The sequence below is a fragment of the Phyllostomus discolor genome, chromosome 3, assembly GCF_004126475.2.
Source record: "Phyllostomus discolor isolate MPI-MPIP mPhyDis1 chromosome 3, mPhyDis1.pri.v3, whole genome shotgun sequence".
Taxonomy (NCBI): domain Eukaryota; kingdom Metazoa; phylum Chordata; class Mammalia; order Chiroptera; family Phyllostomidae; genus Phyllostomus; species Phyllostomus discolor.
Genome location: NC_040905.2, coordinates 200,470,899 through 200,490,893, shown reverse-complemented (window position 1 = coordinate 200,490,893; position 19,995 = coordinate 200,470,899). Strand labels below are relative to the sequence as shown.

The 19,995-nt window shown below is 47.1% G+C and overlaps 1 protein-coding gene across 3 annotated transcripts in view; it reads left to right on the top strand.

Moving 5' to 3' along the window:
* Positions 1 to 19,995, top strand: part of ASTN2 (astrotactin 2) — an 821,613-nt gene that overhangs the window by 370,870 nt on the left and 430,748 nt on the right. For 2 of the 3 annotated variants that reach the window (XM_028509072.2, XM_028509089.2), the window contains 3 exons: positions 12,739 to 12,823; positions 13,332 to 13,406; positions 14,160 to 14,297. In XM_028509072.2, coding sequence (XP_028364873.1) covers positions 12,739 to 12,823; positions 13,332 to 13,406; positions 14,160 to 14,297 — 298 coding nt within the window. The remainder of the gene's footprint in view (positions 1 to 12,738; positions 12,824 to 13,331; positions 13,407 to 14,159; positions 14,298 to 19,995) is intronic. The other variant, XM_028509080.2, reaches the window with a different exon arrangement.

Below are 19,995 nucleotides of genomic sequence, written 5' to 3'. Positions count from 1 at the left end.
TGGTGTTTTGATAGCATCGCCAGGGAGCCAGCCCACTGCACCACACTGTCCTTTTCCTCTCTCTTGACAGGAGGCCTCTGATGAGGAGTGTGTGTGTGTTGTGTGTGATTCCATCCAAGCCTCTTGGTTACAGTATTATGACACTTCACTAAACGTTCCTGTAGTGGCCACAGGGGTGGGGAGGCACGCCAGGGTTGTCCCTCAGGGCAGGGCAGCCAGAATTCAAGCCGCTTCACACAAGTTCAGCACGGTCAGGTGGCCCCTCCCTAGAGAGTGTGCATAGCCTGCTGCTAACTCTCTAATGACCGAAAATGGACATAGCAGCCGATCCTAACTCCCTAGTGAAGCCCGGAGCAGGCCACTTGGACGCACGCTGCTTAATTTTAATGATTCACAATGATTCTCCGTCATATACCCGTCAGGGTGGTATAAAAATGGTTTGTAAGGAGACCTGACTAGGGGCAGTAAACACACAATCCAATATACAGATGACGTATTATAGGACTGTCCACCTGAAACCTATATTATTTTATTAACCAGTGTCACTCCAATTAATTCAATCTTAAAAAAGAGAAACTGATGGGAACTTGCACTGTTTTTTCAATTAAATTGTTGCCAGGAAGTAGGCGCTGGCCAGGGTATGGGGTGAGGGGCGGGGCTTGAGTGTGCTTGTTGGAGAACAAGGCAAAGACGATGAGGGGTGATGGGAAGGGAAGAGAGAAGAAGAGGAGGGACATGGGAGAAACCAAGAAAAAGAGGAAGAAGAAAAGGGGGGGATGGAATTAACAGGACGTGAACGTAACCTTTGTTTGAGGCACCGTTACATGCCATGTTTTACATCATCCTCAGATTAATGCCTGAAGTAGACGGACTCTCCTTTTTTGACTCCTTTTGTGGATGGAGGAGATTAACGTGGGTCTGGAGGTTTGCCTGGGGCTTCTGACTCAAACTCTGAGTCTTTTCACTGACAATGCCATGAAGGAAAGCAGGGCCCAGAGAAGGGCAGGGAGACAGCCAGGGCTACAGAGCACACACAGAGGGAAAGAGGAAGAGAAGCAGAGACCAAAGAGAGAAACTGAGGCAGCTACAGAAACACAAAGACGGAGAACAAAAGACAGACGTGGGGAATGGGGAGAACCACAAAAGAGAAGAGAGGCCCAGAGGAGGGGGGAGAGCAAGAACAGGAATGTGAGTATCATCAGCAGTGAGATTAGAAAAGTGAAAATTAGCTGGGTTCCACTGAATGTGCACGTTATGTAAAATGGTATAATGTTCCAGATGGAAAGACCTGGAAATGACAAATCTCCAGTTTTCATGGAAGCTCCCTCTGACCCTGACCATCTGCCTGTCTAGCTGAGGCTGAGGTCACTCTGAGTGAGGGACCCTCGGAAACACAAGCACAAGTCACATGCTATCCACAGGCTCTCTTCATTTTCCAGTCCCTGACCAGACAAAAGCAAAGGTCCCATCTGAGGGGCACCTGGGCCCCTTGCTTCATGGCATTGAGGGCACGAGCAGGTCACGTGCACGTGGTCCGCTGTACTCAGTGCACATCTGGAAAATAATTGCTCCTTTTACTTTAATTTTATAAATGAATTTGGTTTTAAACTCATAAAGATAGCTGATGCTTGAAAAAGCCATCAATGCGTCTCTTTTGTAAAGAACTCTTTTGCAAAATGAGTAATTACTCTCTGCTTAATTTATCTTGTATTTTTCACTTTGCTGTTTCAGGTTTTGTTCAAGCAGGGAACAAGTGCATGATAAATCATCATGTGTTCTCAATAGACTAAGTCTATATTTTATCCTCACTGCACCCTTGTGAATGGGAGAGGACAGGGCTTATGCTCTCCATCTTCTAGGTAAGAAGGAGGAGACCGAGAGGAAGAAGGGGCTTCAGAAAGGCCACTTATTAGCTGGTGGGGTAACAGCTACAGGGGCCATGGCAGTGACATGGACCACATAACCTCGTCTCACCTCTACCCCCGTGAGCTCCACTAGAGGTGTGGTAAGTGGCCAGGTACAACCTCCAAGGTGGGCTGTTTTCAGTGAGACACAGGGTCATACTGAACCCCCTTTATCTTACCTGGTCTAGTGTGGTCAGGTCTGACTCCAGAGTCAGGCGGACCTGAGTTTGAATCTTGACCCTGTTTCTTTCTTGCTGTGTGTCCTAGGGCCAGTCATTTTTAATTCCTGGGAGCTTCCATTTCCTCATTTATAAAATCAGGATGACATTAGCACCTGCGTCACAGAATGGTTGGATGGATTAAAGGTGAAGAATTGGATCAAACATGTCAGCTTAATGATATCCATAAGCAGCTCTGGGCTTTTCCTTTTCACCAGGGTATAACCGAGGGGTCCAGGACGAGGGCTATATAGTTAGGCATGAACAGTAAGACAGCCAGTTCCCTCCCTAATCATAAGCATAGCAAGAGCAGGTTATATTTGTGGAGCCCATACGAAGAATAGAGCATCATTCATGTTGTTCAGTGATGGGGTAGGCATGACTAACCTCATTGTAGAACTGAGGAAACTGAGTCATGGCCAGAGATAGGAAATACAAAGTCGTGGAGACACTGGGTAACAAATGCAGAGTGCAGACCCTTTTCTGAGTCCGGTGCCCATTTGGTCTGCTGTAAACTGCCTCTCTCCGTGCACAATTCTTGGACTCATCGTTTGAGAATGACTGTTTTTGCAGAGGGGACATGGAGCGTTCTCAGAGGCTGTCGCCTCACCCCTGCAGAACTAGGGCAGGGTTCCTCAGTGTCTGTTAAACCCTCCGGCTCTGCTGATGCAGCTGATCTGGGGACCCCGCTGATTCGGAGAAACAGAAGGGCCTGCAATTTCCCATTCACACTGTGACCTACTTTTGCACCTGCCGTTGCCTGTGTCTGGAAAACTCCTTCCCCTGGAGAGAAACGAAGTACAGCCCGGGTTTCTGGAACCAGGCTGGCTGGATTCCAGCCCCGGCTCTGACCCTCTTAGCGTTTTGACCTTAGGTAAGCAAGTTACTTAACCCCTCTGGGCCTCAGTCTCCTCATCCAGAAGAAGGGGCTGAAAATAGACCCTATTAACATAGGCTTGTCATGGGGGTCACATGAGTCGATATAAATAAAGAACTTCCAACACTGTCTGGCAGTTAGGAATCTCAGTGTCCCCTCATTCTTATCCCTCTTCCTCTTCCCTGATGTGTCCTGACCTTGGGGCCCTTTGCACACACTCCCCCTCCATCGCAAGTCACACCTCGTGACCACACCGTGTGGTAGTGATGCAGTTCCCTCTCAGTCTCCACCCTCGAGTGTCAGCCACTGGAAGGCAGAGAACTGGGGGGATGCATTGCTGTACCCTGACCCCTCACCGTGCCAGGCACAAGTGGTCTGAAGAAGTCAGATCTGAATTGAAATAAGGCAAGAACCATGTGAGGAGAAGAGAAGAACTAACAGCAGGAAGCTCAGTAGGGGAGCTGCAACCAGGAGAGACAAGGGCATCAAATCGGGGAGGTCAGGGCTAGGGTTTGCCCAGCCTGGGCAACAGCAACAACAATGATTGCAGTGCTGGCGGTAAGAGTAGTAACAGCAACAACAACCACAACAATGCCTCCACTTACTGAATGCTGCCTCCCTGTCTGGCGATGGATGTGGTAATCGATTGTAATATGTCTCTAATCCTTGTGACAGTTTTTAAAATTGGGCTTAGGCTGCCCATTTTCTGATGCAGAAACTGGGGTGCAGAGAAGTACAAGGACTTATCCAGGATACTCAGGTCATACATAGTGGACCAAGGATTCAGCCTCAGGTCTTTTTGATTCCCAGGCCAGTGCTGATCCCCTTCACCAGGCTGTATCCTGTGCCCCGCCCCCCTCATCCCTCCCAGGTTCACCTGAGCAGCGTGGATGATGCAGAGCTCTGGGGTGAAGGGTGGGGAAGGTTCAGAGAGGGTGACCCCCACCCAGCAGGCCCCACTCTGTGCATCTGTGTCAGGAATCCCCGATTGGCCAGCTGGAACTGTGACACAACTGTGCCAACCAATCTCAGATTGGTCAATCCCAGATCCTTCCTGGATGTTGGAGACGTCTGCATTTGTATCTGCTGCAGGCTAGTAGTGAGGTTTTTTTACCCTCCTCGATCAGCCATAATTTTCAGGGAGTCTCTTACCCACATGCTTTTCTTCCCAGCATGAATTTGCACATAATTGTGCGAATGGTGCACCCAGAGATGGAGGAGGCTACGAAGAGAGAGAATGGAGCCAGTGGAGCAGCTGAGTCCCTGAAGTTGGGGCCCTGGTATGACCTGGCTGGTGGCTTCTCAGAGCCCAGGCCACCCCACATGGCTGCCCACGTGAGTTGGGTCAATCCCAATTAGTCTTCATGTAGCCTCAATTAAGGACTCTGATCTCCATCAGATCCGATCACCCGTCTGTGCCACCAAAACCTTTTGGCCTCTATTGTTTTTCCTGTTCTGGCTCCCAGAGGTGTGCTGGTGGATTACAACGAGGGGCCAGCAGCTGGAATGCTGGTGTCCATGTTTTCTCAAGTGCTTTGAGAACAAGGCTGAAACGTCTTATTCCAGCAGCATGAGGGAAAAAGGGACATCAGAGATGGCCAAGGGAGGTTGCCTAGATGTCAAGACCAAACTGTTTGCTATACAGATGGAGAAGCAGCTGAGTCCCAGGGAGGGAGGGGACCTGCCCCAGGTCACACAGCACGTTTGGCTGTGTAGACCTCTAAGGAAGTCATTCTCACTTCATAAGTGTCTGAATTCTATTCTCTTACTACTTTCTTTTCATCCTGTGTTTCTGCCTCCCCAACTCCTAGCCCTGCCACCCATATCCCATCCCCTCCGCCAGCCCCTAGGGGGATCCTGACTTCAAAAGATAAGACTAGAGTGTGTTGGAGGAGGGAATGAGGACTAGAATTTGAATACAGGTTGGGAGGGTATTTGGGTATCTCTGATTACTAGCAACTCATAGGTGGAGAGACTGAGGCCAAGGAAAGTAAAGTGATTTGCTCCAGGTTGCCCAGGGGTCAGCATTACAAAATGTATTTCCTGGTGATACTGCTGGCATTTCAAACTGCCCAGATCATCTCATTCCTTTACCAAGGAATCCTTCTGCCACTTAACTTTCCCCTCACCTCTTAGTTGCTCTCAACCCATGGTCTCCCCTCTGTTGAACCTGCCCCTCTCCTGTTCACAGGCCCTGCCTTTCTCAGGGCAGACCTGCTGCAAGGAGCAGGTGCTAGTCTGCAGGTGGGTCTCAGATGGTTCTGTTCTGGTGACTAAACCCAGAGGAAGTTAGAGCATGAAAGGTACAAAGGAGGGAGAGTAATTGGTAAGGTTGGGAAGATTGGCAGAGGCCAGTCACGAAGGGTGTCGAATGTGAGACTAGGGTGGATGAACTCCACTCTGAAAGCAGCTGGCAGCCACTGAGGGTGTTTCGGATGAGCCCTGGGTGCAGCTGTTCTTTGGAAAGATAACTGGCATCCAGTGAGTTTAGAGGGGGGCAATGAGAGCAGGTCCCCAGTGATAAGGCTTTTTCCATGGCCGTGCACATGGACAACGCTGAGGGCCCGCACCAGGCCAGTGGCGTTGTGGGCAGGTGGGAAACGATGGGTCTGAGTGACAACAAAGAGATCGAAGAATCCGAGGGACTCAGCTACCATTTGCATGTTGCGGGTAAAACAATCAGAGTCCAGTCAAAGATGTTTCTAAGGTTTCCAGTTTGGGAAGAAAGCAGGACCATTATTCATGGAGACAGTGATATATATGTCTAAGGTGCATCGGCAGCTTTGGCTACACTCATGCTTCCTAACAAACAACAACACTTTATTGTGAACAACTGTAAGCATTTTTGCTGTTTGTTACCATCTGGCTGGGCTGATCTAATCAGACCTCAGCTCCCAGTTCACGTGGTATCCAGCTCTGTTCCACATGCCCCTCATCCTCCTTTGATCAGCTGCTACTTGGAACACGGTCTGTTTCTGGCAAGAGGCAGGGACACAAGAGAGCAAGCCTAGCCACACCGCACAATTTAAACCTGAGCTTACATCCTGACTGCCACATCCCATTGGACAGATCAAGTCACGTGGCAAGCCTGAACACAAAGCCTAGGGAAGAAATTGTATTCTTCTCACCATCAGCTGTGGCAAGAGTATGAATGCAGACTACTACTATAGAGAAATGAGGACCTGACACCAATAATTCAGTCTTCCACAGGGTAGATTTACCTTCAAAACCCCTGATTTCTTAGTTCTGTGCCCTTTTCCATCTTTTGTAAAGCATTCCCCCTGAGAATAGCCACATAGCTTGGGAAGGAAGAATCAGAAAGATGCTGGGCTGGGATGTTCACTCTTCTCTTCATAACCTTTGGCAGCTTACTCACCCTCTCCAAGCCTCAACTTCGTGTTATTTAAAGTGGAGCCAATAAGCTTTCCTCCCCGTGTTGTCATGGATACCAGAAATTGTGTGGCTAAGGTCAACACATAGTAGATGCTCAATTAGCAGAGGGTATGATGTTACCCCTGTGTCTGACCCCTACTAGTAGAAAATCAGTGCAACTGCCCCTCGTCATATAGATATTATGGATTCAGTACAGCCCTGCATAAAGTATTTTCATTTGAACAGTGGCTATTTGGAAGAGTAATTCTTAACCTTTAGATATAGTGAAATTCAGAAATCAGCAAGATGAGATTAGAGGTTGCCTTCTTCTCTTACCCTTATGGTCTAGCACATGATCATTGTCAAAATTAAATGCAGCTCTCATTTCTCTTGCCCTTATGGTTATGCCCATTATTGTGATGTCTTGTGATTATGTGAAAATCATGAGCTTTGAAGACCTGACTATGACCTTGGGCAAGTGACTAATCAAGTCTGAGCTTCGGTTTTCTTATTTCACAATGGGGACACCTTCCACATTGTACTAGTCATGGGTGTGACCTGTGAGATGACATACAATAACTTATTTCAGTGTCTTCCATGAGTCCTAGGACAAAGCAGGCCCCCAGTCACATTATGGCTAGCCCGTACGTCCCCCATCAATGCCTGGCCCTGAGCTGGACCCCAGCAGCACAGAAGTGAAGAGGCTCTAGGTAGGTCACCCATTCAGAGTCTGAACAGGAAAGGGTGCCTTGCACACTTCCTTGGTGCTCTGGGGGCCCAAGGAGGTGTCTTTCCAAGCCACAGCGATAAGAAGAGTAAATAAGAAAGTGAACAGCAGCCAGTGTCTCTGGCCTGTGATGATAAGTGATGACTGAGTTGGAAGCAAGTGAAAATGGAATCACAGGAGGATGACAGGTGGGAGGAGAGGAGCCAGACGGCCAGGCTGACTTGGGAAGAAGGCTTTGTACTTACCTAGCACCCTCGGGGCAGGTGACAAGCTCCTCTGAGCAGGGTGGGGCAGGGACAGAGCGGGCCAGCACCCCCTGGCCGACGCCCGAGGCCTCTGTGCCTATCTCTGTCAGTAGGAGGAACCACAGAGAAAGCCAACAGGTGCTAGTTCCGGCCTCATAAGGATTGGCCTTGCAGATTACTTCATTAAAGCTGCTCCAAGTTGCAACTTTAGTCCTCAGATAAGGAATCTGAGGCCCCTTTCTTCACAAAGGGCATACACTGAAACAGAAACCATCCTTCATCTCGAAAACATTTTCTCTTTCCACTGTGACAAGACACTACATCGGCCCCTTTTATTCAAGGACGATAGTAACAAACGATAGTTATGAGGTTTTCAGCAAGAAGAAATGTGCCAGAGAGGCCTCTGAGGACTTTTCTCATACATCACCGGCCTTTGCCGCAGATAGGTGATACCATCATTGCAGATGAGGAAACAAACTCAGACAGGTGAGGCGACTTGGTCAAGTTCACGCAACTTATAAATGCCGAGAGGCAGGAAATCCTGATCTAAATCCAAAGCCAGATGATTCCAGTGCCCACGGTGCGAACCATTACACCAGCCCGCCAGCCTTCCACGATGCCCAGGAAGGCATGGTCTGCTTCGGAGTGATTTAGGGGAGCCCATACAAGACTAACTCAGATTGTTTGTAGTTGAGGGACTCTGTTATTTTCTATCCCAAGCATGAATGGAGTGAGAATGCATGCAACAAAAAACGAGAATTCAATTAGTGGAACCTAGGAGACATAAAGAGTAAATATTTTTGAACCATTGCAACTCATCTATAGCTGATAATAGAGTTCTAGTTACCAGCATGATGACAATCTACTTAAGTGAACTTGCCTATGGGAACGACTTTAATGAAGAGATTAAACTGTTTTTGTAAGTTCTGTGGTATCAGTCACATATAAATGTATGTCTTTAAGCTGTTAAGAATATTTCAAATTCATTATATTAATTTTTAAAAAAAAATTCCAGTTTGTAAATGCAATACATTGTCATTATAGGAAGCTCGGACATGTCAGAGGAGTACCAAGGGGGGGTGGAGAGAATTCCTAGGAAATTTTGCCAGTGATAATGTTGAAGGGTTGAGACCACCAGTTCAGTGAAAGGTCACAGCCAAGAGCCCTGGGTTCGAATCCTGCCCAGTCCAGAGGCAAGTCCAGGGATTTGTCCCAACGCCTTTCCTCTCTGAGCTTGTTTTCTCCTTCTGGAAAATGGAGCTGGGCCTCTTTGAACTAGATGATCTCTGAGAGCTTTTTCTGCTCTGATATGAAATAGAATTCTATTTCAGACATTTTATCAGCACTCACGTTTACACTTTTCATTTCCTTGGCAAATACTTACCATGGATGTAAGAAAATTCTTTCTAGTCTTCAGCAGATCTGTCATTATTCTAAATGAAGTCTGCCTGAATTTATGAAACTTAGAATATATTTATATATTCACTAGCTCACCCGTCTATCCACTCATTTAACAAATACATTGCCTACCCTTCATCAGGTACTGTACTAATTAGTAGGATATGGAGATGATTAAGGCAAGGTTTCTGTGATCGGGAAACTCCCAGGCTAGTGGGGAAAACAGTCAAATTAAAAAAAAATGTTTCCCTGTCCTGCTGGCATAGGCATTATGATTGTGAAATGCACCCCCTTCTTTATTGAGGTGCCAGGAAGTGCAGCAGGTGCTGGATGCAGTGGTGAGCAAGATGGATGTGATCCCTCCCTTGAAGGAGCTTTCACAGTGGCAGGGGTGCGGGGCATGGGAACCAAGGTCACTGTGTGCCCCTGCAGCTGTTCTTTGACAGCCTGGCTGCCTTGCATATTGCAGAGGCAGGATTGTAGCGAGGCCTCGCCCAGGCAAGGGTTCAGTCCTAAGCTCTGGTAGGCAGAGGCTGGCATCTCGCGAGAACGAGATGCTCAGATGCAAGTTGTGGAGAGTAGGCTGAGCCGGTGAAATGGGAACAGAGCTCGATAAAGCCGATAATCATGGCATTGATGGAAACCTTGCTGCAGACACCTGGCCCAACTGCTGGGAGAGATCAGAGCTAAGGCTAAAACCAAGTGTGCAGAAAGCAGGGGTTAGTGAGTTGGAAAATCACCTCCAACGACAGACTCTCGTTGGTGCTCGGGACTGAGGAGCATCTAATCCAATTTTGTATTGTGTGGATGGGGAAACTAAGGTGTAGCAAGGAGCAAATCAGTTAGACAAAGTCCCTAGAATTAACGTGTCAGCATAGGTCAGAATGCAGGGAAAGGGAAAGGGGAGGAAACAAATGTATCTACCTGAACCGTGAGCTTCACCCTTCACTACGTCAGTGTAGTCTGACCTCAGCTCTGTGAGCGTGCCAGTGCTACCACTCCCAGCCTATAGATGGCAGAACTGGGTCCAGGAAAGTCAGTTGCGTTTCCCAAGACCACATGTCTAGGGAGAGAGAAAGGAAGGCCTGGAATCCAGGCCTGTCTGCGGCCAACATTTGTGCACTTCTCCCTCTGCCTGGCTCCCCCGTTCTCCAGGCAGCCTTAGGGGGGCCTCCAGGGTGGCCGCCTCTCATTTGCAAAATACATATTTGTTGTATAATGAGCATCAGTAATTAATGAGCCATTCAGAGGCAGGGGAAACTTGCCTCGTAAGCACATGAGAAAGAGGAAAATAGAACAGCATCCTTGCATAGATTTTTCACTCTCACGAATATTCCCCCAAGAGGAGGGAGAGGAGGGAAAATGACCTGTGCCCTTTCGGGCAGGGTCACTGATAGGAGAGACAGGCGCCCCGGCTGTCACCCTCTCCCAGCAGCCCTCTTCGCGCGCCCCAGCCTGACTCCCCGCCCCTGTGCCAGAGGTAACCCTGTTACCTCTCCCATTACGAATCAGGAGGACTGTGGCTTGTGGCAGCTCATAAATCAGTCCTGGGAGTCTCGAGGACAAATCCTGGGACTTTTAATCTTTGGTATTAGACACGTTTAACGTGGTGAATATTTCATGAAGGGACTGTTGCATTTTAACACATCATTAGTGACTCCTACCCCTCCCACTCTGGCAAATTATTCTGATCCGAATCTCAAGGATTTCGGCCCTCCCTTCCATTAGTTTTACCTCCAGGAACAATCGTTTCCTTAGGGCGCCCACATTCCGTGGGCGCACGTACTTAGAGCGCCCACATTCCGTGGACAGCGCCGGCATGATGCCGGAGGGGAGGGCTGCAGTGACCATCCCTGCCTGCGGGCAGCTCTCTCCTCATTTCCCAGGCGTCCGGGGGAGGGGAGGGTAGATCTCCCCGTCTGCTCGTCTCTCCTTCTGTCTCTTAACAACCTGATTCTGAGTATTTCAAACACTATCTCTGACTCCTTCTTCACCCCCTAGTCTGTCTTACCACCTTGTTCAGCTAACATTTATTAAGGCCAGACTGATTGCCAGACATTTGCTAATGCTAGATTCAGTGGCATCGTAGTATATAAAACAAATGAGAGGGTTATTTTTAAACACCCAGAATACTTTGTATAAGGCCAAATGTGTAACATTTATAGTGAATCAGTGAAAGCAATAAGTTATTTGATGAATACAAACATTTTGAAATCAGGAGTGATAGGTGATAATTGTACAACTTGGGCGACCCTGGCGTCAGAGTCACTGCCGTGTTTTGTGTGGGTGGCACAAGGTTGGGAAAATCTTGATTCGTAAGATGTAGCTGTAAACAGCGTGGGCTTGTTAGCACCTCGATGCACCGTCTCAGCATCCTCCTCAGTGACACAAAGATGACAGGAGGTTTGATTTTGAAGGAGGCCTGCATAAAATGTAATGTGAAGGTGCTCTCCAGTGTCCTAAGTTCTAGCATGTAACAAGCCGAGTGTTTTGCCTTTAGTTGTGACTATAAAAGAGGTTTTAAAATAATTTTTAAAGAAAATTAAAATCTGCAAGTTGCAAAGTCCCTAAATCTCCCCCACTGCACTATATACATTTCTGAGAAACACAGGTTGCAAACTCTCGGGTCAGACCACATCGAATGCCTGTGAGACTGAAGAACTGTGGGTACATGTGGGGTGCTCGTGAGTGTGACCACCAGAAGACCGGGAAGAAGGCGACTTGACAGCAATGGTCTGCAAATTCACTGGAGCCATGACGTCATTGTTCATTCAACCCACAGTGCTGAGCGCCTGCTCTGTTCTGGGCAGTGAGCTAAACCAGGGCCCTTCCCACCAGCACTGTCCAAGGTGTGTTCCCCAGAATGCTAACCCTGTGGCTGGCTCCACCAGCAAGCTTCCCAAGGTGAAGTGTGTTTGCGGAGAATGGCAGATGCGTCACCGCCATGCGGAATCACACTCCACGGGCTCTGAGAAAGGCCGCAGCATTTCCCAGACATTTTTTAATACATAGAATCTCCGTCAAGCACCTGTGAACATTTTACAAATGCACCTTTAGAGTGCACCTTTAGACTATTTTGATTTCCATTTAATCAGAACCTTAAGGAGTCTACAGTGGTGCAGGACAGAGAGCTTCTGAAAGCCCTTCCAGGATTCTGAACTCTGAAGATATACTAGGAAATGAGACATCGATTCACCACCCCAAATGAGTTTGCCCGATGGGAGGAGTACACGTAATGTGGAGTAGGATGCTGGCAAGAATTCATGCAACCAAGCATAAGACATGGCCAGGGGGGAAAATGATGTATGAACACACGGGTGGATGAATGGATGGGTGGGTGGATGGATGGATGGACGGATGGATAGGTGAATAGGTGGGTGGATGGAAGGGAACAAGAGAGCAAAGGAAGGGAGAAGAGGAGAGGAGAACCAATTAAAGTAAGCTAGCAACAACAAAAACAAAATAAAATCTGGAGATAGTAAATGAAAACAATTTTTCCAAAAGGGGAAATCAAAAATATTTGTAGGAGGTTAACAGTTTGTTTTGGGCTTATGAGTGAACACGGATTGATTATTCATTCACATGGAGAGAATTCAATTTTCTGATAACACATTTAGTACAAATGCACTTTATCGTAACTTAAGTATTTGAATATAGGCCCTTCATTTGTGGCACCAGGTTGCTTTCTGTTCCCCTCGTGAAGCCATGAGCTCCTTCAGCAGCTGGATTGTAGTACCTCGCTCTCTGTGTCTCCAGTGCCAAGCAGAGAGCCTAGCGGGGCGTCGTGGTCGGGATTTGTTGAATGAATGAGTGAATGAGCAAATGAGTAAACTCTTTAGCAGCAGCCGTGGCGAGTAGACCAGCAAACCCTCTCCCCACGGGCCTTTTCTTAAAATGAGGAGCTCACTTTATTCTCTGAGAACGCAAGGAAACCAGGGGAGAAGGCTATTCTGAGCAGGCAGTATTTCACAGGAATGTTTTCTCTCTTTGCTTACAGGAGAATGTAGCTGTCATGAAGGCTACGCCCCTGACCCAGTCCACAGGCATCTCTGTGTGCGCAGTGACTGGGGACAGAGTGAAGGGTGAGTGGCAAAGGGCGTCGGGGTCGGGGCAGGGACAGTGAAGGACCGTCCCCACCTTCTCTGTGCTGTTACCAGAGGCCCCAAAGCATTCCACGAAGAGGACTCTTTCTCTGTAACAGTTTTATCTCTGCAAAACCCCATGGAAGTGAATCCTATTTCCCACTGAATCACACTTTAGTATTCAAGGCCCATGATGACTCTTCCTAGAGAACAAATGCTGAGGTTTAACACCCCCTCCCAAACCACTTCCTAAAGGGGACTGATAAAGAGAATCAGTGTTTTATACGTACCTCTAAAATGGACAAAGTGGAATTTAAAGTGCTGAGTCCTCCTATACAATGGAGACATTCTTTTATAATATACAGAGTCTTACCCGATAATTACTTCTGCAAAATTTGGTTCTGTTATATAGCTACTCTTAGGCAATGTTCACATGTGAATTCTACCTGCTTCTGACTGATATCGTCTCCTGTCTCCTTTTCTTTTCCTCCTGCGATTCTTCCTGCAGGCCTTGGCCTTATACCACACTTGAGAGGGGCTATGATTTGGTGACCGGGGAGCAAGCCCCTGAAAAGATTCTCAGGTGAGTTGAGAATCCTGTTGGGGCATGCTGCTGGGGCACGGAGAGGGGTCTGCTGGGGAGGTGTGGCCACGGGTGCGTAGGCGATGGAACTGGGCCCTCCCAGGCTGTCATGAGCACAGAGGAGCTTTCGTTGGCCCAGAGGCACCACCGTGGCCTAGGTTACTATGGAGATCTAATTCTTATCTGGGTGGCATCTAGACTTAAAGACTCAGGTACTTAAACTGCAAAAGGCCTTATTGATTTTCTAGCGGTTTAAAAATATTCTGTAACTGTAGAACCTGCTCCCGCTACCTCCATGAAATCTGGTGTGAAATGTCAATACGTAAGCTGATAAAGGCGTACAGCAAATTAAGTGGCAGAACTGGAAATCAGATTTTGGTTCAGACAGATTCAGAGTCTGTGCCCATAACCTTTGTGCAGACACCCTGCTGACTAAGTCGTCACTTAGGGAGCTCTGCTGCATGCCAGGACCGCTTGGGAGAGCGGAGCTAAAAGGGTCCGTGTCATCGCAGGGCCCGCTGTGTATTGGGAGCCAGGACCTGCACACACATGGGCTGCATGATAAAGAGGTTTAAGAAATGACCATCCCAGTGTGAGCAAAGTGGGCCCAGATTGTGCCTTGGAGAATGGAGGGGACTCAGTTGGGTGGGGAAGTGAGAAAGGGGCTGGGAAGGAATGGGGGGAAGGGACCCGTTTCTTCTGTTTTCACTCTGCTTCCTAGGGAGTTCCCCAATGGAAACTCTTACATTGCAGGTCTACTTTCAGCTTGGGCCAAGGACTCTGGCTTCCGGTCAGCAAAAGCTTCGTGGTTCCGCCTGTGGAGCTGTCCATCAACCCGCTGGCTAGCTGCAAGACCGACGTGCTGGTCACCGAAGACCCTGCTGATGTCAGGTAGGGAAGTCACCTCCGGCATCCTCTGGTGGGGCACTTCTTGGGGCACTGGAAGCCCCTCTGTTCCAGGACCACAGCCATTCCTGCAAGGAAGCAGGCAGCTGCCTTGTACACGGTGTCAAAAACGCTGTTAAACAGGCCCACTCCATCCTCTTAAACGTGCCCTCTGCTGATGGGCCTCGCGCCTTGGACTCCAGCACTGTGACTCTCTCCTCTGGGGCTTCTGTGAACTGTGAGAGAGGCTCACACACTTTCTGGCACAGGGTGGGGTCATGAAGGGCCTTATCTTACAAAAGACCATTGCTTAATAGGATGTTGGAGAGTCGGGAAAGTAAAGACTGGAGGGCGAGAGTCTTTCTCCTGGGACTCGGGTCCTGGGAGCAGACTTGGGGCTGCTCCCTTGGTTCCAACTGCCCAGGTCACATTTATATGTTCTTCGGTCATGACGGGATGGAGACCACACCTCTCCTCACACGTTTTATACCTCGTACTTAACTTCATTATAGACGCTCTCCGCTGTGTTCTGATTGGTCGCTTACATATCATTCTGTCCCATTATGTGGATAATCTAACACGGTCAAAGAAAATAACTTACTTAGTTTTTTAATCCCCAGTTCCCAGCACATATTGGATATCTACTAAATGTTTATTGATTTAATTAAACCAGCGGTCTTAGATTTGATCCTAGCACTATTTTGTAGTTTCCTACTGCATTTTTTTTCTTTTTCTCCCCCCGCCCTCTTAATTTGACGAGGAGAAGCATATTAGAAATTTAAACCTTATAAAAAAAAGCCTCCGATTGCACTTTTGGAACCGGCTTCTATGCACGAGCCAGTTACTGGCCCCCGAACCGGGACTTGGTGGCTCCAGGTCCCACTGAGTATTAGTCCGCCCCTGCAGAGCTGCCCCTGGGTCATTCTCAACTGGGATGTTGTCACCTGTGTCCACGGCGTCTGATCAGAGGCCCCTGGAACCCGACCCTCCCAAGTTATAGTTTGGTTTTTCTCATCTTCTCAACTTTTCATGGGGGGATGAACCTGACATGATTTCTCAGGCTGTTGGTATTTCCTGAAAGAGGTAGTCTTAAAAAAAAGACGCGATTATGAAAGGGATAGCATTTAGGAAATGAAGTGGTAATTATGAAGAACTGAGATGGTTTCAGGCACATATAAATTAATAGGTTTTTATTATTTCCATGTTTGAGAGAACTGAAGTAGATGACACCTTAGTAAAGCATGTATTAAGGTTCGTCTCCATTACATGTTTCAAAGATGGAGCAAAGGCCATCTTGTTGAAAGACTGTTCTCAAAGAGACCCAATGACCTTGCCTGAAATCAACTGCCAGACTCTCCACTAACTTCCCTCAGAGTTCTGTACTGTTGACATTGAATGTGAACTCAGTGGTGCTAAAGCTGTCAGACTGGCTGGTGGTAGTTCTCACTCTGGGTTAGGATCCCATTGCGACCATGTATGAAGTATGTGGTCCTGGTCACATTCAACTTGCCAAGTTTCCATTTCTTTGCAACATGAGATAATAACGGTGTCTTACTAACATCTCATTACATCTTTACATCAACCCCAAGAGCTGGTGCTGTTACTGTTTCCATCTTACAGAGTCAAATCTAATCGGAGTCATAAGGGTGATGCCTTAACTAGTTAAGTAACAAGGTCAAGTTTCACCCCAGATCCCTTCAGCTCCAGAACCCTTGTCCCTCATTATTCCATTGAAACACCTCCCAAGAGTTATAATGATTAAATACTATAAGTAACTGCTGGTACATGACATACTCCCAAAGTTACATTATACCAATTTTAGATGAATTGAATTCCTACTACAGTAAAGTTCAAGCAGAACCTGGTGATGGGGGGAAGGCGGTGTTGGCAAGGTCATGTACTATGTCATGCATAGTACATGAGAAAGACTGAGAAAGCAGCTGAGAAAGAGCTGAGAAAGACTCTGATCTTTGGGTAAAATAGCTGGTTTTCCTCCTTCAATCTGAATCATGTTAAATACCAGCCAGCCAAGGAGGGGCCCAGAATGTCAACCTTCAGGGACTCTAAAATGCCTTTGGAAATGTTAAAAAAAAATAAGAAAAGTATAAATAGTAGAATGCATATCAAGGAGAGTATTGGATGTAGTTGGACGGATACTGTAAAGCACTGTAAGCAGTGAGACCGTTAAGGGGCGTGGTCCAGCAACAATTAGATGCTCTGGAGCTCCAGCTAGAGATGCTGTGCCTGGTTACGTGGGGGGTGAGCTTTCATCAAGTTGGGACCAGAGCGGAGCTGCTCAGAATTGCAGAGGGGATGACAATCTGCAGCCGTGGCCCTCCTTCTCGACTCTTTCTCAACAAACCAGCAAGCATCTCCTTTAAAGAAAAGTTGTACAAATAGTGTAAGAGCCTTGGTTTGATTAGGGCACGAAACTATTATCCTGCTTGGGGTGCCCACATGCCTTTGTCTGGGCTTGAAGCAGCCACAGACAGCCTTTTAAGTTTTATCTTCACTTTACCTCTCACATGCCCACTGGTTTCACTGCAAGGGTGGAAGAAAGATTGTGTGATCATCACCAGTCAAAGAAATCTGTGCTGGGTAGGCTGAGTTTTTCAAGCTGCAAAAAATAAAACTTGTTTGACATGCTTGGGCCCAGGCAAGCGTATCATGGGCATGTAAAGAATTAATACGTTCTAATCAGATGATATGTCAGAAATTAATAACAGATCATAATTATAGATAGCCAATAATATGCCGTAGACTCACCACAGAGAGATTAGGGGGGGAAAAGCTGTGGAAAAGCAGAGTCAGGGAGAAAAAGATAAGCATTCCAGTAGGATGGGAAAGGAAAACTTAAATGTGCTTTGCTAGTTGGTTTTTGCTTTTGTCTGTGACAGGATATTATGTAAGTATGGGATCTTCTCTATGGGAGGCAGAGCAATTTAGCAGCGAACTGTATGGGCTCTGCCTACCTGGGTGGCTAAATTTAAAACAAGTGATGAGAACAAATGTCGGTGAGGACAGGGGACAACTGGAACTCTTGCATCCTTGCAGTGGGAACGTCAGCTGGAATGACCACTTTGCAAACCTGTTGGGTAATATCTACTTCCGTTGAATAGCCTCAGATTCTGTAACCCGTCAGTTCCACTCCAGATAATACACCAAACAAAAATGTGTATAATCCAATTAAGAATACTCATTTGTACTGCTAAAAAGCTGGGCAAAATCCACAAATTGGCAAAGACGTAGATATTGGAATTACAGAATAATCATATTGTACAATGGAATGCTATTAATTATTAATGTTACAGAACACAACAACCCATCGCTCTTGATGAATGTCACAAAGATCACATTGAATTATGGAAGCCAAACACCAAGCATAGAATTACTATTTTGGAAAGGGGAAGGAGTCAAAAGTTACATGCAGGTTTACAACTGTGTGGGGGGCATGGGGGTTGGTCCCCCTAACTCCCGTGTTGTTCAAAGCTCAACTATATATGTTTATATGAAGACAAAACCAGTAAATACTAATATATGAAGTTAGAAGAAAGGATAGAGATTACCTTGGCATGGCAAAAGGGGCAATAGCACGGGGAAAGCATGAAAAGGTTTCTATGATGCGGATGATAGTTAATTCTTGCTCTGGGTGGTGGTTGCATGGGTGTTTTCAACCTATAGAAATGCACCAGCCTCTACAGATATGATTTGCCACCTTTTCTCTATGCATGCTATATTTTGATTATGCACAAAGTTTATTGTGTGAACTCGCCCATTGTTTGAAAGGCATAGGCTGTGGAGTGCCAATGAACTGCCTGAGTTCAGACCCCAGCTCCACCACCTGTGTCCTGTATGAGCTTTTTTGTAGCCATTTGCCCCTGTGGAGAATGCACACAGTATCCATTTCTCATAGCAGGGTGGTGAAGTTCAGTGGCATAATACATTGTGAAGCACTGAGTCTGGCACATAGTGAAGTCTCTAGAAGCATTAGTTATTACATTTGCTGTTACTGTAGCATAGTGTTGCATTGTTTTTGTTCTCTTCATCTTTTTAGTTATCTTTTGTTTCTTTTGCCCAAAGGCCACACCCAATCTATGCTGCATCTTAAAATCAATAGTGTCTTAGTACTGAGAGCTCACATCAATCCCTTTTCATGGGTTTTAGGGGAGACTTCAGTGAGTATATGAGATCTAGTACAGTGTGGTAGGTCTGGGGGCTTTGTGTGCAGGGAGATATTTGCAGAATGAATGAAGAGGCGCATGTGTGGCACACACAGAGTGCCTTGGGGGGGGTTGTAAAAGGAAGGGAAAAAATCCTGACCAAAGGAGTTAGAGAAGTATTTTCTGGAGAGAGAACATTGGCAATTAACCTGGGATTGTGGATAGCATTTGGCTGTGTGGAATCTAAGGCAGGAGGAAAGGCTTTGAAGTCTGAGGCGCTGAAGAGCCAAAGATGAGCACTCTCTCCTGGACAGCCCCCAGGTCCATTCTGCCCTAGCAGGAAGCCTCTGGGAATGCGCGTTTTAGCACTGGAGATACTAATGATGTCAGCCACAAAGGTGGAGGCGCGGCGCGGACTCTGGTTCGATTGCAGATAGTTCCTTTCAATTCTGAAAACTTGAGCTGGGCCCCTCCTGTGTGCCAGGCACTGTGCCAGGGACTGTAAGTAAACAGAGATGAATAAGGCATCTCGTGGTGTAGCGAGGGGCATGGAACAAGAGACTGACTTGAGAGATGAAATAAGATCCTCGCAGGGGGAGAAGCGTTGCAGACAACACTCGTTGCCACATACCGGGCCTTTCTCACCATTTCAGCTAGAGCTGGCTCTTCTTATAAGAGAGAGGCGAGCGTAGCTATTATAGTTAGAATAATAATCCTCCGCAAAGCCCAGCTTTTGGAGCCCCTCGGTGATTTCTCTGTGATCTCAAATCAATGAAAATGAATTGGCGAAATAGTGCTGGATCCCTGCACATGATGGAAAGAATTACGGGATGTCAGGATGCAAGCTAGCATTGCTCACTTGGTGACCATTTTCACCCCGAATTCATTCCGAACGGAATTAAGGGTGACTCTTTGTTCCTTTGGTCTTTCCATTTCAACACTAAGAATTGATTGAACACCTACTGTGTGCCAGGCTAAGTATTGGAGATATAAAAAGGTTAAGACAGAGATCCCAGTGCACTGGATGAGACAAAATTGCAGACAAAAAGATGCCACGCTTTGTGACAGTTGGGAAGGAGAGAGGGGGAGCTTGAAGCAGAGAAAGGACACAGGGAGGAGGTGATTAAACTCACCTGGGGACTAGAGGGAAGACCCTGGGGACTTCTGAGCCAAATTGTGAACTATTAGCAGGAAGTCACGAGGTCACTGGGTCTCGAAATGTGGTCCTTAGATCAGTAGCATCAGCATCACCTGGAAACTTGTTTGAAAGGCAAATTCTGTCTCCATCCGTGGCAGACTGATAATGGCCCTCAAAAGTATCAGATTCCAATTCCAAAGAATCTAGAAATGTGACCTTACGTGGAAAAAGGGTCTTTGTAGGTGTGATTAAGAATCTTAAGATAGGTTGATCACCCTGGATTATGTGGATGAGCCCAAAGTACCATAACAAGTGCCATTAGAAGACAGAAGTGTCCCGAGTGCTTTGCGGAAATGAGCTCATTTGACCTTCAGCCGTTGTCAGCCCCATGTGATGCATGAGGAAA